General features: G+C 36.3%; 1 protein-coding gene across 1 annotated transcript in view; it reads left to right on the top strand.

Annotated features, from left to right (window-relative positions):
• Window positions 1-17,132, top strand: part of LOC138306924 (uncharacterized) — a 241,467-nt gene that overhangs the window by 208,695 nt on the left and 15,640 nt on the right. The window contains 4 exon segments of the mRNA XM_069247495.1: window positions 7,460-7,763; window positions 15,582-15,674; window positions 16,157-16,282; window positions 16,743-16,817. Of these exon segments, the coding sequence (XP_069103596.1) occupies window positions 7,460-7,763; window positions 15,582-15,674; window positions 16,157-16,282; window positions 16,743-16,817 (598 nt within the window).

The raw sequence follows: 17,132 nt of genomic DNA, 5'->3' as shown, positions 1-17,132 counted from the left end.
TTTAAAGATATGTCGTTTCGTGGCGGAATTTTATCACAAAACACCTCTGTTTTAACGGGGGTGGATTGTTATCTTTGAATAAATCCATGAGAATGTGTAAAACTTAAGATTTGTGTACCTTTTTCGTGAAGTACCTAGAGATTATAGACTATTTCTACATAAAGCTACAGCTGCTATCAATCTCAAGGTTCAACCCTTAAAAATGATCAGATATTTTCTAGTTTTGTTTGAAGTATTTCTAATTTCTATAATTTTTCCCTGTACAGCTACAAACTACAACAGACAATTTCTAAACTTTATGCAATTCACTTCCAATCCCTCTGTAGCTTAAAATGCAATTTTATCAATCAGTATTTGTCAATTAAATTACCTGGTATTCATTTAAAACAATACTTATCCAGCAATACTATTGCATACATTTATTTCATATCTTTAGTCACATAATGATTTCAGTTATAGTCATTGTAGATATATGTCAAATGTCCTATCAAATTTTATATTCGGATTTCAAATCAAATTTTTTTGATGGTTCAAAAGTTGCTTCTTATGTCCACAGTATAGTTTTAACAGCAAATATATGAAAAATTAATCAATTGGCGACCGTGGTATCTGGACATCCGTTTCATCCCGTTTCCCTCATGTCATTCTCATAATATTAAGTCCCTGTTCAGATTTCAAATTGAGGCTACTTAGGGGCATTAATCGTCTTACAGATATGTCTATAGTTATAGGGAAAAAACATCTTTGAAATCTGATGTTTTGGCTTATGTAGATGTTGGTTTTTTCAATAGATTGGCATTTCTGAGCTTTCAAAAATATAATGTTTGAATTTGTTCTCAAGTCTATACAATCATATTCATATTGGGGATCATTTCTTTTATATTACAATTCATTCATGTGTTTAAAAGGTTTTATCGCAAGGTGACATTTATTTTTATTTTACGACTTTTGTGTCCGAGGTCGTTTGCAGATTAAGTGTATTATAACTGGATACAATGGGGTACTTAAGTGGTATTTATACCAACTACAGATATGGCATTTAGTTCAGCATCCTCTATCTTGCGAGTTTATGCTTAAATAAGTATGGTTTTAATAATCGAGCATAGTAGATTAGCCAGATGTATATTCAGAGTAACACAAGACCCACCATATGGGTGATAAACTTATTGATTTACCTCTGTGTAACATATATAGAGACTTCCTTTTATATGTATATTTATACCCGTGTGCACCATCTATAGTTGCATGCATAAATGTAAGGCCCTAGGTCATTGGCGTAGTTCGTAAACTTAGAACTTGACTTCTGGTTTTATTTTATGCACTTCATGTTAAGAAGGCAGGAATAGGTGAAGTTTTTGTGGATTTGCATTAGAAGTGATTTTAGATGATAAAATGCCAAACTTTTTGTCACACAATAAAGGCTTTTAGATTTAGATAATCTGATTTTATCAAATTTGAAGGATATCTCATTTTATCAAATTTTAAAGGATATCTCATTTCTTATTTAATCTTGTTTATTGATGATTCAAGTCTCATCCAGCATTGAAAAGGAATAATTAATTAAGCCCCCCAACCTCTGCCACCAAATTATACAATATAGTACTGAATTAAGGAGCCACGTTACTATTCTATCATACCATAAGCCACTTAACCTCTGCCACCAAATTATACAATATAGTACTGAATTAAGGAGCCACGTTACTATTCTATCATACCATAAGCCACCCAACCTCTGCCACCAAATTATACAATATAGTACTGAATTAAGGAGCCACGTTACTATTCTATCATACCATAAGCCACCCAACCTCTGCCACCAAATTATACAATATAGTACTGAATTAAGGAGCCACGTTACTATTCTATCATACCATAAGCCACCCAACCTCTGCCACCAAATTATACAATATAGTACTGAATTAAGGAGCCACGTTACTATTCTATCATACCATAAGCCACCCAACCTCTGCCACCAAATTATACAATATAGTACTGAATTAAGGAGCCATGTTATACTTTCTATCATACCATTAAGCCACCAACCCTCTGCCACCAAATTATACAATATAGTACTGAATTAAGGAGCTACTTTTCTATTCTATCATACCATAAGCCACCCAACCCTCTGCCACCAAATTATACAATATAGTACTGAATTAAGGAGCCATGTTACTATTCTATCATACCATAAGCCACCCAACCTCTGCCACCAAATTTATACAATATAAGTACTGAATAAGGAGCCACGTTACTATTCTATCATACCATAAGCCACCCAACCCTCTGCCACCAAATTATACAATATAGTACTGAATTAAGGAGCTACTTTTCTATTCTATCATACCATAAGCCACCCAACCTCTGCCACCAAATTATACAATATAGTACTGAATTAAGGAGCCACGTTACTATTCTATCATACCATAAGCCACCCAACCTCTGCCACCAAATTATACAATATAGTACTGAATTAAAGAGCCACGTTACTATTCTATCATACCATAAGCCACCCTTCTAATGGTCATGTAGTCAATGAAGAGGACCTCCTCAGGGATTTACTGTTGGTCAGAGGGAGCTCTTTCTCTCCAGAACTCAGGTTTTTAACTTTCATACCAAAGCACCCAAACTCTGCCACAAATTATACAATTATAGTACTGAATTAAAGAGCCACGTTACTAATCATACCACATAAGCCACCCCCTTAATGGTCATGTATAAAAGAGGACCTCCTCAGGGATTTACTGAATTTTCTCCAGAACTCAGCTTATAAATAACTCTTAGGATAAATATGTTCTAGCTCTCTTAGGATGTGTAATTTGATTTAGCTCGAACAAAACTAACCACCATACAGTATTGCTTTTTAAATGAACCACTAAAATAATGTTAAAGAAGTCAGCCTTCTTCTCTTAGCGGCCCTGTATATTTCTTTACAGAATCAAAATTATTATTGCCTGGTATCAAATTGTAGAATAGGCTTCTACCTCATTCACCAGTTTCTACGACAGGAAATGATATTACATAAACCAATCGCACATCCTTAGGGACCTTAAGAGGGTTTACTTCAAATACATCAAATCAAATAACTGGTGACACTTGAGGTCTCAAGGGAAGTAATAAAGTGACAGACACTTTCCCCATTCGATGTTGGTAATTGTTCTGTATATACATTTGATACATCATAGCTCTGTCACTTCTTTAGCCAGATGTAGCTGAGTATTTGATTAGGAGAACAAAGTCTTTTAGACTCCGCTCCAAACATTGGATTTACTGATATAGATATGGAGTTTATCAGAACCATTGCTGGGAGAGCTTTTATTCCTCAGGTAACATCTGGTTCACTCAACTATATAGGGCAATAAAATGCTAATATAGATACTGTAGGACACTCACAGGAATTTATATTATGTTTGGATGTACCCAAATTAACAATAAAACAGTTTAACCGTTAGCAAGGCCAGAGTAGAATGAGTGCTTCTGTGTAAATAAACGATATGAAAACAATCGAGTCATCTGAAAACAAAAAAAAGCTTGTGGTAATATTTCTAGATGTATATTGATCTTTATGGCTAACATTGAAATGAAAAATCAATTATTTTCTTGTGAATAAATGCATTAAACTTCACATATAATTACGTATATATCAAATCTAAAAGTGTATCCTGCCATATATTGTGATAAGTTTATAAAACGATTCTGCTAAATATATTGGGTTTTTTTTAAATTACAGAATTCAAAAATAGGATTTTGAATTTTCTCTCATCTATCAGAATGCCTGATACACTAAATGACAAAGGACGTTTCTATAAAATAATGAAACTATAATTAAGAGCTAGAGTCAAATTAATCAAAAACACATGCATGTATGTTGGTTCATGTTGTGTTTCATTTTGTTGCTCATGAGGGTATTAGTTAAGTAATAAATCAACCAACAATATTGAAATTGACGCATTCTGATGACATCACACTGTTTACGGGTTCTGTGGTATCGTATCTACATACACTTGCTTACATGAAGACGAATATTGGTAGATATTTTGAGTTTTTATTACTTTAATTATTTCCATCTATAGGTGTTGATTGAACCATAAACTCTTAAAGACACAAAAATAATTGCCGTATCCTAATGCGCTTAGTCTAAAAAGTGGAATATATGTGATGTCAAGAAAATGTTTTATACAAAACAAACTTATAAAACAAGAGAGAGAGATAGATAGTGGTTAAAATATCCATAAACATCTTAAGTTTGTTTTCTAAGGAAAGTACAATATGTCATATTGTAACGATTATCAAATACAAAATTTTCAGCCAGTTTAAAAGTATCTGATTGGTTGGATTTTCTGCAACACAATTTGATATAAAAAAAATCAGATTTTGAAATCGAGTTTTAGAAGACCATATTTGTTCCGTGAGGCTATAAGTACGATGTGATAACTGAATGTTATCAAATACATGATACATGACTTCAAACAAACTCGCTTTTAATGCTGAATTCGAGATAGCCATTAATCATTAGAAATTTGAAGTTCATAAAATTTGTTGTGCTCGATAGCAGTCTAAAAGTGCAATGAATTCATGGATACTTTGAAAACTGGAGACCATAACTTTGTTTCAAGGTGTTCATTCAGCCTCTGGGACGCTGATAGGGGATTTCATTGTTATAGGAGGTGATCAAAAGTCTGATACGACGTGATACCTAACTTTAAAGTAACATGGACATTTTTAGTAGGTCGATGTAAACGGAGGTTTTTTATGAACAACAAAACCACAAACATAAAATTATTACACTGGATCAAATCTCCTTTAAGCTTCAAGAAAAATATGTAATTTAAGAATTCTATCAATGAATCTTGAAGGGAATATGGAATAAAATTGTCAAATTTTTATAGCAGTATTACAAGTTTGAACTTTACAGAAATTTGGTAATGTACTCAAAAACAATTTCTGTTACATGTGAAAAAAGTTAACGATTGATGGGGAACAAGCAATAAGGGATTATAACAGTTTAATGGGTTCTTAAAATACATTGGTGTGCAAACAGAAGGTCAATGTTTCCTTTGTGAACACAGACTGGATTTGAGAAAATAGTTTAGGCAGAAATAATAGTTTAACTGAGCCTTCTGTTTTCCATAAATGTGAATGAATGCTTCCTTCAGGGAATAGCAGGTAGAAAAATGCTTGATTTGCAATAGCCTTGAAAATTTTAAATAAAAATGAAATAGAGTTATTTGTTTTGTTTTTATATAGTACTTGAAGATAAATGACAAATTTTCCATCTAGGTTTGTTAGACCAATAAGAAATATTCCATTAATATATTCCATTAAAATGGACAGATCAAAAAATATATTCCATGAAAGTGAATAGTCTAGCAAAGGAAGGCTAAAGTCAGTAAAAATGGTGTTAATATATCCAGTAAATTATATTTCCTTATGAAATAGAAAAATGAAATTTCCCTCCCATCAAAATTGTCTTACCAAGAAATTGATTTATGTTATAGGAATCCTAAAACATTACTGGCTATGTCCTTGTTGACAAATATATTTAAACTTGCTTCTTTGCCCGACTATTCACTTTAAATTGATCTGATACAAAATATTCCTTAAAACTGTAATTTAATCTCATATGGAATTAATTGTCTCCCTTTATACTAATTGTCTCCCCTTACACTAATTGTCTCCCCTTACACTAATTGTCTTCCTTTACACAGTTTAGTACATAGTGACCAATTGAAGTATACCTAACTCCCTCTATATGGTACTAACATCTCAATCAAATAGAATGTTAAAGAGATTAAAGAAAATCCAGACACATTGAAATGCATTTAGGGCGCTTTTGGGAAAAATGTTTCAGGTTTTTGGTTTTGATGTCACATGAAAAAAAAGATAATTACATGCTCTGAGTGTAAGTCTAATTTAGATCTCATATATATCATTACATCCATAGAGACAGAATAGTCACTTCAGAGTTCAGGAATGTCACCACGTACTTTGGAATAATTTTAGTGTTCTATGTTCGTTAGTCTGCACTCTGTATAGTTATTTAATTATTTTGACAAATGGTTGTAGCTGTCATTTGATCAGACAAAATCCCTATAAAATTGTTAGCAACATTAAAGCTGTGACTGCACAAGATGGCTATGAAGGAGAGATAAGATTATTCAGCAGACAACCTGATTCTGTAGAACTTTTAGATTCATTGTGTGAATCAGTCAAATCTTTAAAGGTCTTAGCATGGTCTGATAGGCGTTTGTCTTCAAAGGGAGTCTGTTATTGGGCAATTTTGGCTTCCAGAACTCAGTGACATTTTACGCAAAAGGTAATTGCTGTCAGTCATTCTTTCTAAAACAAACATTTAAATCCTGATTTTGAGTGTCACAGATCATCCATTGTAGGTAGTATTTATTGGAATTGGTGAGAAAGAATTGTGAAATTTAAGGTGTTATCTTTTTGATACATTTGAATAATAATTCCCAAAAATATGCTTTAATAATGTTGTCTTACATGGTTTACAGACTTAGATGCGATACAATCCACGAAATTTCTAGACCTCTTTAAACACAGGTTTTTAAGTTTCCAAGGTCTCTTAGTGTAGTCAAAACTGACTAGCTATAACTATATAATATTATAAATAGGTGACTCAGGGTCACAAATTCTGTAAACTCAAGGTTGTTAAATGTATAAACTCAAGGTCATTAAATCTGTAAACACAGGGTCACTAAATTTGCAAACTCAAGGTCACCAAATTTGCAAATTGAAGGTCACCAAATCTATAAACTCAAGGTCACCAAATCTATAAACTCAAGGTCACCAAATCTGTAAACTCAAGGTCACCAAATCTGTAAACTCAAGGTCACCAAATCTGTAAACTCAAGGTCACAAAATCTATAAACTCAAGGTCACCAAATCTGTAAACTCAATGTCACCAAATCTGTAAACTCAAGGTCACAAAATCTATAAACTCAAGGTCACCAAATCTATAAACTCAAGGTCACCAAATCTGTAAACTCAAGGTCACCAAATCTGTAAACTCAAGGTCACAAAATCTATAAACTCAAGGTCACCAAATCTGTAAACTCAAGGTCACAAAATCTATAAACTCAAGGTCACAAAATCTGTAAACTCAAGGTCACAAAATCGAGGTCACCAAATCTATAAATTTAAGGTCACCAAATCTGTAAACTCAAGGTCACCAAATCTGTAAACTCAAGGTCACAAAATCTATAAACTCAAGGTCACCAAATCTGTAAACTCAAGGTCACAAAATCTATAAACTCAAGGTCACAAAATCTGTAAACTCAAGGTCACAAAATCGAGGTCACCAAATCTATAAATTTAAGGTCACCAAATCTGTAAACTCAAGGTCACCAAATCTGCAAACGCAAGGTCACCAAATCTTTAAACTTGTAAAATAAGAGACACCAATACCGATTAAATTATATGTATCTTGTTTATGTGTTTACAGAATGGAAAATCGTCTGACCATACACAGAATGACCACCAGGTGCTATCACAGAGCCACTACCATCCTGCTGTCAACTCAGTTGCCATAGAAAGGACCAAGATGTCTGCCCAGGTGCTCTCCTCCTGGTTATTTCATCATGTTTGTTCCGGCCAGAAAGTTCTCTTCAACAACCATGGCAGACTGTCCAAACCCGGCCTTTTTTGTTTCTGTGTGATGTTTTCAATGGCTATGGTTTATGCTGTACATCAGGGGACACCTTCAAAGCACATCCTCAAAGTTAGCCTTCCACAAACCTCATTAATTCGTAAGTTTTATTTCATATTTTTAAACAACATGACAAAAAATTCTGACATGAACATTTCACAACAGAATTAGCCATTTTGCTTCTCTCAAATTGAGAACAAATATACACCCCTTTATATCAGAAATTTATGAATGATCTCTCCTAGAAAATTTACATCCTTCCACCAAAACAGTCAGGTATGTCTTAAAATGGAAGAAAACTATACCTGCATGGAGAAAATCCACGTACATGATCGGACAGGTGACACCTTACCTTTTCACATCCCTGCCAAGGAATCGAACCTCGGCCGGCTAGATGAAAGGCAATCGGCTTAACCACTACACCACCCAATCACCCGTGTTGTGTTTCTAAGTCCATATATATATCCTATTCTCTCATTCCTTTAAGACGTGCACAATTGTACATAGTTATGTCCCCTTTCATTAAATTTGATGTCTGACAATTCGTCGTATGTCGATCAAACTATCCTGTTGGTACTATATGGAACTACACATTTTATCTTGCCTCAGGCAGCTATCTTACATACCTATTGGTTGAAATGACATCATGTGATATCAAAGTCGTATTAGGTAAGTAGAATATCTTATTAGGTTAGGACAATAAGAGTTAACGTTCTATTCCCCTAATGTCTTAAACAACTAAATGGCGGTCAAGTGGTGCTTTGTGCTGATTAGACAGTTGGAGAAATGAAAATATATTATAACTGTGTGCATGATAACACTGATGGTCACTTTCAAAAGAAAAACTTCTCGCCCGATACAAGTTTCTTTTAGACCTAATATTTTTTTCATATTATGTCACTAACAAACTGCAACGAAGAGTGCATCTCTACATTTTTACAATCACTCAGACATTGACTGGACACACATGACTGACCAAGCTATAGACACTGTAGCTACAGTGACGATCATTTCAGCACCTACACAGTGATGATAATTTCAGCACCTACACACAAACGTTAACAAACTCAGTAACCCTATTTTAATTGATGATTCAACTTCGGCTAACAACCTCTTAAAGACCTCTAAATTGCCAGACTTCCATTAAGAAATTGATGTTATTATCTAAAAATACTTCTCATCATTTTGAATATTTATGAACACTTTTACACTCAGTAATTATTGCTATTAATTTGTTTAGTTAAAAAAAAATGTTTCAGGGAATTTTTCTTCAGCAATCCTGATCAGTCATTTTGCTAATAGATAGCCAGTAGCTATCCTCACCATTAAATATTCAACAAGCATGATTTTGAAAAAATGGTGAATTCAGAATTAAAGAAAACAACACAGATGAAGAACCATCAATACACTGAATAATTAGGTCCTTACAATAGGCTTGGTTGATATGACTTTAGCTGGAGTTTTATTTGTGAGGATAACATTTCTGCGATATTGCGGGTCATTGCTATGATCATGAAAATTTGATGCACTATTTAATGAGTAATAGTTTAGTCATGTATATCCTTTAAGTCAGACAGCTCAATTTTTAAACTACTAACATTTGATTTAATCACTTTTATTTCAAATGGCAATCATTTTGACCCATGAAATAACTGGCTATATTGTACATTAATGCAGAGAAATTTAAGGGAACCGGCAACTTGTGTTAGACATGAGCTTGAAATGTTGACCTCAGGTGATTTCGGCCACAAGATTGTCTCGGCCTAGAGATGGAAAGTTAGGGCAAGTGTGACAAAGGACTAGTCACAAAATCAACATTAACACCTCAATGAATACATAAGTTAACTGATTCACCCCTGAAATTTCATAATGAACTGGTCTAGCCTTTGATTTAGAAGAGTCTAAATGTGTCTTTAGGGGTGAAAGATTTAAATGTTTATACTGGCTGTTAAAGTCCTATAAATAACAGGGACACAGCATTATAGTATTTGGCATTGACTCACCAACCATCACATTCATTTTGAGATGTAGTTTAAAGCTGACAATGCAAGTTAAAAACATGCATTTGAAATTAAAAAAAAAAATTATTAACGAAATATTTTTTTCAAAAATTGTTTCTGAGACATCCCCTAGTTATGACAGTGTGGTATCTAAGGAAGTGGCAGCCATTTTTCTTTTGCTCTGCTTAGTAACCTTCACTGGCCAACCCCCTATATAAAGCACGGGACACTTGACACACGTGTGTCATTCTAAACATGTCTTGTCTCAGATACACATGCCCCGATATTGGAAATAACAATGTCAAATTGAAAATAAACATTGCACTAACCTGCCAATATTTCATTGAAGTAATAGATGAATGTGTTGTCAGCTATATCCCAACATATGTCCAATACGAGCTAATAAAACACTTCAATATACACGATGTTTTACACGTACATCGACACGTGTGTGTGATAGTTGTCGCTCGTTCGGGTCAGGTACGTAGTCACGTGTATACGGTCAGTTGAGTGCATCGGGTACGATGACATACGTGGAGATATGTGGACGGATTATTGTTTGGATTTCTATTCACTTGCGTTGAAATTTTATTTTGAGAAACATCTAAATGACAACTTAGAGGAGTTGACATGTTAATTGCTAAAAAAAGGTCCCATATAGTTTTACAGGTGAGGGTTTTGTTTACCTATTTGTAGGTGATATATACTGTGGAATGCTAGGTGTATAGGTACATGAATGAGCGCACGTGTGTCGATTCACGCGCTTTATATAGGGGTCGGCAAGTCGTCGGAATGTAAAACAAAAATGGCTGTCCTCAACCGGGGAATGTCTCATAAACGATTCTTGAACAACGAGTATACTTTTTAAAAAAAAATCATTTAATAATTTTGAGATGTAGTTTAAAGACTTTATCTGCCAGGACCACTTCCATAGTCAGACTTGTAACAATATTATCTGTGATTGAAGACAATTTTGGTTTGTTTAAAACCATTGTCAGCCTGACAGACGGAGATAGACAAAAATTGTCTAGGTGTAATTGATATACTGTAGGTATCCATGACAATACTGTAGGTATCCATGACAACGTCAGTCTGAGGTCTGACAACACACCAAAGATCATGGTCACTGTAAACATATCAAAATATTCTATCACTCACCATCCACCTCTGGGTCTGATGTCCTGACATTCTAGCACTAAACATTCTACCACTAGTCCTCCACCTCTGGATCTGGTATTGACATTCTACCACTAGCCCTCCACCTCTGGGTCTGGTATCAACATTCTACTACTAGTCCTCCACCTCTGGATCTGGTATCGACATTCTACCACTAGCCCTCCACCTCTGGGTCTGGTATCAACATTCTACCACTAGTCCTCCACCTCTGGATCTGGTATCAACATTCTACCACTAGTCCTCCACCTCTGGGTCTGGTATCAACATTCTACCACTAGCCCTCCACCTCTGGATCTGTTATCAACATTCTACCACTAGTCCTCCACCTCTGGGTCTGGTATCAACATTCTACTACTAGTCCTCCACCTCTGGATCTGGCATCAACATTCTACCACTAGCCCTCCACCTTTGGATCTAGTATTGATATTTTACCAGTAGTCCTTCACCTCTGGATCTGGCATCAACATTCTACCACTAGCCCTCCACCTCTAGATCTGGTATTGACATTCTACCACTAGTCCTCCACCTCTGGGTCTGGTATCAACATTCTACTACTAGTCCTCCACCTCTGGATCTGGTATCAACATTCTACCACTAGCCCTCCACCTTTGGATCTAGTATTGATATTTTACCAGTAGTCCTTCACCTCTGGATCTGGCATCAACATTCTACCACTAGCCCTCCACCTCTGGATCTGGTATTGACATTCTACCACTAGCCCTCCACCTCTGGGTCTGGTATTGACATTCTACCACTAGTCCTCCACCTCTGGGTCTGGTATCAACATTCTACCACTAGTCCTCCACCTCTGGATCTGGTATCAACATTCTACCACTAGTCCTCCACCTCTGGGTCTGGTATCAACATTCTACTACTAGTCCTCCACCTCTGGGTCTGGTATCAACATTCTACTACTAGTCCTCCACCTCTGGATCTGGTATCAACATTCTACCACATAGCCCTCCACCTTTGGATCTAGTATTGAACATTCTACCACTAGCCCTCCACCTTTGAATCTGGTATCAACATTCTACCACTAGTCCTCCACCTCTGGATCTGGTATTGACATTCTACCACTAGCCCTCCACCTCTGGGTCTGGTATTGACATTCTACCACTAGTCCTCCACCTCTGGATCTGGTATCAACATTCTACCACTAGTCCTCCACCTCTGGGTCTGGTATCAACATTCTACCACTAGTCCTCCACCTCTGGGTCTGGTATCAACATTCTACCACTAGCCCTCCACCTCTGGGTCTGGTATCAACATTCTACCACTAGCCCTCCACCTCTGGATCTGGTATCAACATTCTACCACAAGCCCTCCACCTCTGGGTCTGGTATCAACATTCTACCACTAGTCCTCCACCTCTGGGTCTGGTATCAACATTCTACCACTAGTCCTCCACTCTGGGTCTGGTATCAACATTCTACCACTAGTCCTCCACTTCTGGGTCTGGTATCAACATTCTACCACTAGTCCTCCACCTCTGGATCTGGTATCACATTCTACCACTAGTCCTCCACCTCTGGGTCTGGTATCAACATTCTACTATTAGTCCTCCACCTTGGTCTGGTATCAACATATTACCACTAGCACTCCACCTCTGGATCTGGTATCCAACATTCTACCACTAGTCCTCCACCTCTGGATCTGGTATCAACATTCTACCACTAGTCCTCCACCTCTGGTCTGGTATCAACATTCTACTACTAGTCCTCCACCTCTGGGTCTGGTATCAACATTCTACTACTAGTCCTCCACCTCTGGATCTGGTATCAACATTCTACCACTAGTCCTCCACCTCTGGGTCTGGTATCAACATTCTACCACTAGTCCTCCACCTCTGGGTCTGGTATCAACATTCTACCACTAGTCCTCCACCTCTGGGTCTGGTATCAACATTCTACCACTAGTCCTCCACCTCTGGGTCTGGTATCAACATTCTACCACTAGTCCTCCACCTCTGGGTCTGGTATCAACATTCTACCACTAGTCCTCCACCTCTGGATCTGGTATCAACATTCTACCACTAGTCCTCCACCTCTGGATCTGGTATCAACATTCTACCACTAGTCCTCCACCTCTGGGTCTGGTATCAACATTCTACCACTAGTCCCTCCACTCTCTGGGTCTGGTATCACTAGCCCTCCATCTCTTGGTCTGGTATCAACATTCTAACACTAGTCCTCCACCTCTGGGTCTGGTATCAACATTCTACCACTAGCCTTGCAGGGTGATTTTCAAGAGACAAATCTACCGTCTCTCATCTTGTATGAAATTTGCAACACCTGAATGCATTACTAACTAAAGGTGCATTTGTTCTTGAATTAAGATTGATAAGAAAGGGTCCAAATAATTCTTTCTACTTTGAATGAGACCCAATTTACACACACATACCATTGAAATATGTACGCCTCCTTTAAATCGTTCCATGGAACAAGACATAATCTTCGATTTCTTACTTCCATTGTCTGAGATTTAGAATTCTTCCATCTTAAAACATTTATTGTTTCCAATGTTTCCGACTAAAGGAACATTAAGTGTTCCGATTTGTGTCCTCAATTGTAGTCGGACATAGTTTAGTGTCCATCTTACTTAGGTAGACTGTCACACCTTTGATATGAAGAATGAAAAAAGCTGTGTTTTATTCGATTTCCCTTGCACCTAAATCAACATTGAGTGACATTTATACACAAAATACGGTTCGTCTGCATGTGTTGTTGGTTTATTACACTTCAGACTGTCTGGAGGTTGACAGCTAATTCAAGAATGTACTGATCTGACAGGTATTTGACATTAAAACATTAAAAAATGGTAGATAGTATCTTTTAAAAGTTGTAAACTGAACATATTGTTAAGGTGTCTAACATTTTACCACTAGCCCTCTCCCCGTCCACATGTGGGTCGCAATGGCTGAGTGGTTAAGGTGTCTGACATTCTATGACTAGCCCTCCACGTCTGGGTTACAATGGCTGTGTGGTTAAGGTGTCTGACATTCTACCACTAGCCCTTCTCCTCTGGGTTACAGTGGCTGAGTGGTTAAGGTGTCTGACATTCTACCACTAGCCTTCCACCTCTGGGTTACAGTGGCTTATTGGTTAAGATGTCTGACATTCTACCACTAGCCCTTCATATCTGGGTTACAGTGACTGAGTGGTTAAGGTGTCTGACATTCTATGGCTAGCCCTCCACCTCTGGGTTACAGTGGCTGTGTGGTTAAGGTGTCTGAAATTCTACCACTAGCCCTTCTCTTTCTGGGTTACAGTGGCTGAGTGGTTAAGGTGTCTGACATTCTACCACTAGCTTCCCACCTCTAGGTTACAGTGGCTGAGTGGTTAAGGTGTCTGACATTCTACCACTGGCCTCCCACTTCTAGGTTACAGTTGCTGAGTGGTTAAGGTGTCTGACATCTACCACTAGCCCTCCACCTCTGGGTTACAGTAGGTTAGAGAAGTTAAGATGTCTGACATTCTATCACTAGCCCTCCACCTCTGGGTTACAGTGGCTGCGTGGTTAAGATGTCTGACATTCTACCACTAGTTCTCTACCTTTGAGTTACAGTAGCTTAGTGGTTAAGGTGCCTGACTTTCTACCACTAGCCCTCCACATATGAGTTACAGTTGCTGAATGGTTAAGGTGTGTGACATTCTACCACCAGCTTTTCACATGTAATTGTTATGATTAGTGCCCACTTGGAGCCATGACCATATTTCCAAAGAAGAAATACAATTAGCAATTAACTGATATGTTGATTATTTGATGGGTGTATATTGTAACTACTGAAGACCAGTTCTGGTGATTTACTCACATTCCATTTTGAATCATCAGGCATTTTCTTTCACATTCTCAAGCATTTAAATAAACTATTTATGCGTAGTGGCTTGATTTTACATACATTAAACTTTCCACATTGCGACTACAGCAAAGTGATTAAAATTGCTCAAGATAATGTTTTGATAAGCCAACAGTTATAGTCAGTGTGTTTATGAAAAATGAAAATTCATTAGTTTTAATACATCTTAATTATGGCTCAAAGAATTCAGATTAATTTGACTTAAATATTGCTTTTATATGGATTCAAACAAATGAGTAATTGACAAAGCTCTTAAAACAGTTGATACAATGTACAAAGGGAGGTCACTCATGCATTCAGAGAAAACCAGTTTGATACCAGGTTTTATTTTCTTATGAAATTTATTTTATCATTGGGTATACCCTTGTTGTTATCACCTTAATGTACAGGTGTTGTTCTTTGTTAAGTTAGATCTGAGGACGTTTAGATCGTCTCAATCTTATGTCTCAAGCTTTTCTACTTCAATTTGGTAAGATACGTCAAAACATTATTAGAATAATGCAGGTTACAAGCGTAACAATGAGATTATGTCGGCCGTGTCATTGTACAAATAGCAGCTAGAGATAATGATAGCGATTTTATAGATAAGTTATGAAACAGAGAACAAATTTGTTCCAACTTTCTGACTTCCAGCTGTCTAGGGAACCGCGGTCCTGCCCAGTCATGAGTCTCTTGTTATTATTTTAATACTGATATGTCTCTCCGTTTGACATGTAATCGTAAACCAAGGCGTGAGTGCCCAACAGAGTTTAATTATTGTTTCATCTTCTTATTCAACAAAATCATCTCGAGCGCTCTTCTGCGTATCTTTGACGGACATGCTTGAACGATTACATTTACTTGTACCTATATTTGGCTTTATCCTTTGTGTTTGTGATTTCCTTAGGGAGGGTGCGGTCTTACAGTGATGATCCTGACTTATCAAGCTTATCCATCAACACGTCCAGCCTGTCCCTGGTCACTCATGTCCGGCTCATGGGTAAGTAGAAGCCAAGTGTGCTGGACATTGGTCAAATCTCTGATCCATCAATGTCTAAAGCATGCAGTCTGAATGCTGTATATTGGATTCCGATTTAGGTTTCTTTTGTCTTGATGATAATTGGGCTGATTATTTGATTATATTTGAAAGTTAGTGTTTATTGTATTTCTCTATTAAAATTGATCGTGAAAATGTTTTGTCATTATTGCTTTTTCTTATTTAGTAGAAAGAATAATTAGCAACAAAATTTGTATAAGTATTAAATAGAAAATATATCATATGAAACAAAACTCAAATGAAAATAAGCAAAATTGAAAAAAAATTCTCAAGCATTTTAAGTTACCACTCTCAATCTGCTTTAATGAACATATTTGCTTTTATTTTTTTACCTTTACATGGTTTACACACCTTGGGAAATGCACTAAAGCTTATTTTGTGTGAATGACCAAAGAGCAATAACTCTTGCTGTACATGTTTTCCAGATTTGAGAGAGCCGTGTAAAAAGAACCTGACTGCCTGTGATACTTATGCTCTGTGTGAAGCTGGTTTTGGCTCCCTCAAATGTCGGTGTCAGCGAGGATATTACATCCAGGGAAATACCTGCCAACGTAAGTGTTTCTCAACATCCCTACTCTGTCTTTGCTTATTATAGAGTTATCTTCCTTAGAGGGAGGTATTGAATTTTAATGTCATAATAGTTTGAGCAAAAAATGTGTCATTTTCTCAGAAAAATATGACTTTACAATATGTACCTTTACCCACAAGGGCAGATAACTCTGTAATATGCATATACAGAATAGTCATTCATTTATCGATATATACAGTAATCCTTTATTTAAGAGATAATTCCAGAGCTTTCATAACTTTATATTTTGTAAAAATTGTCATTTTTCGTTTTAAAGACAACAAAGGAAGTAATTAAGGCATATGTGTAAAATACTTCAGTGATTATTGTAGGAAATTAATATTTATTGTGAATCGTTGTATATAATATGTATACAAAAAACAGATCGATGTATATAATATAATGATTGTTCATAATGGACTGAATGTGTTTGATACCTTTAGCCTGTACGACCTCCGTACCTGAAGGTTTCTATATGAAGGAAAGCTGTACAGCTGATAGTGATGTCGTATTCAGAGGTCAGTATCACAGAAATTACAGGAATGGGGGACGAAAAGGATTTTTTCTCTGACCATATTCATTTCCGAAGTACTTAGCATTAATTTTGCAAAACTTTCGGAAAAATGGTACCCCTTATAATAGTTATGTCAAGAATGTGAAGAAAACTGTAAAATACATAAAAATAAAGATAGTTTACAAGAATTGAATATTGAAAAAATTTCTGAAAAAGGCAACATAAAATAATATTTTTTTCACTGTAGATATTGATTCAGCAAAGAAGAAAAAAATTCTACAAAATGTTAATATCATAAAGGGATTTTAAAACAAAATTT

This window comes from Argopecten irradians, chromosome 14, assembly GCF_041381155.1.
Source record: "Argopecten irradians isolate NY chromosome 14, Ai_NY, whole genome shotgun sequence".
NCBI classification, from domain to species: domain Eukaryota; kingdom Metazoa; phylum Mollusca; class Bivalvia; order Pectinida; family Pectinidae; genus Argopecten; species Argopecten irradians.
This window is presented reverse-complemented; position numbering and strand designations above follow the sequence as displayed.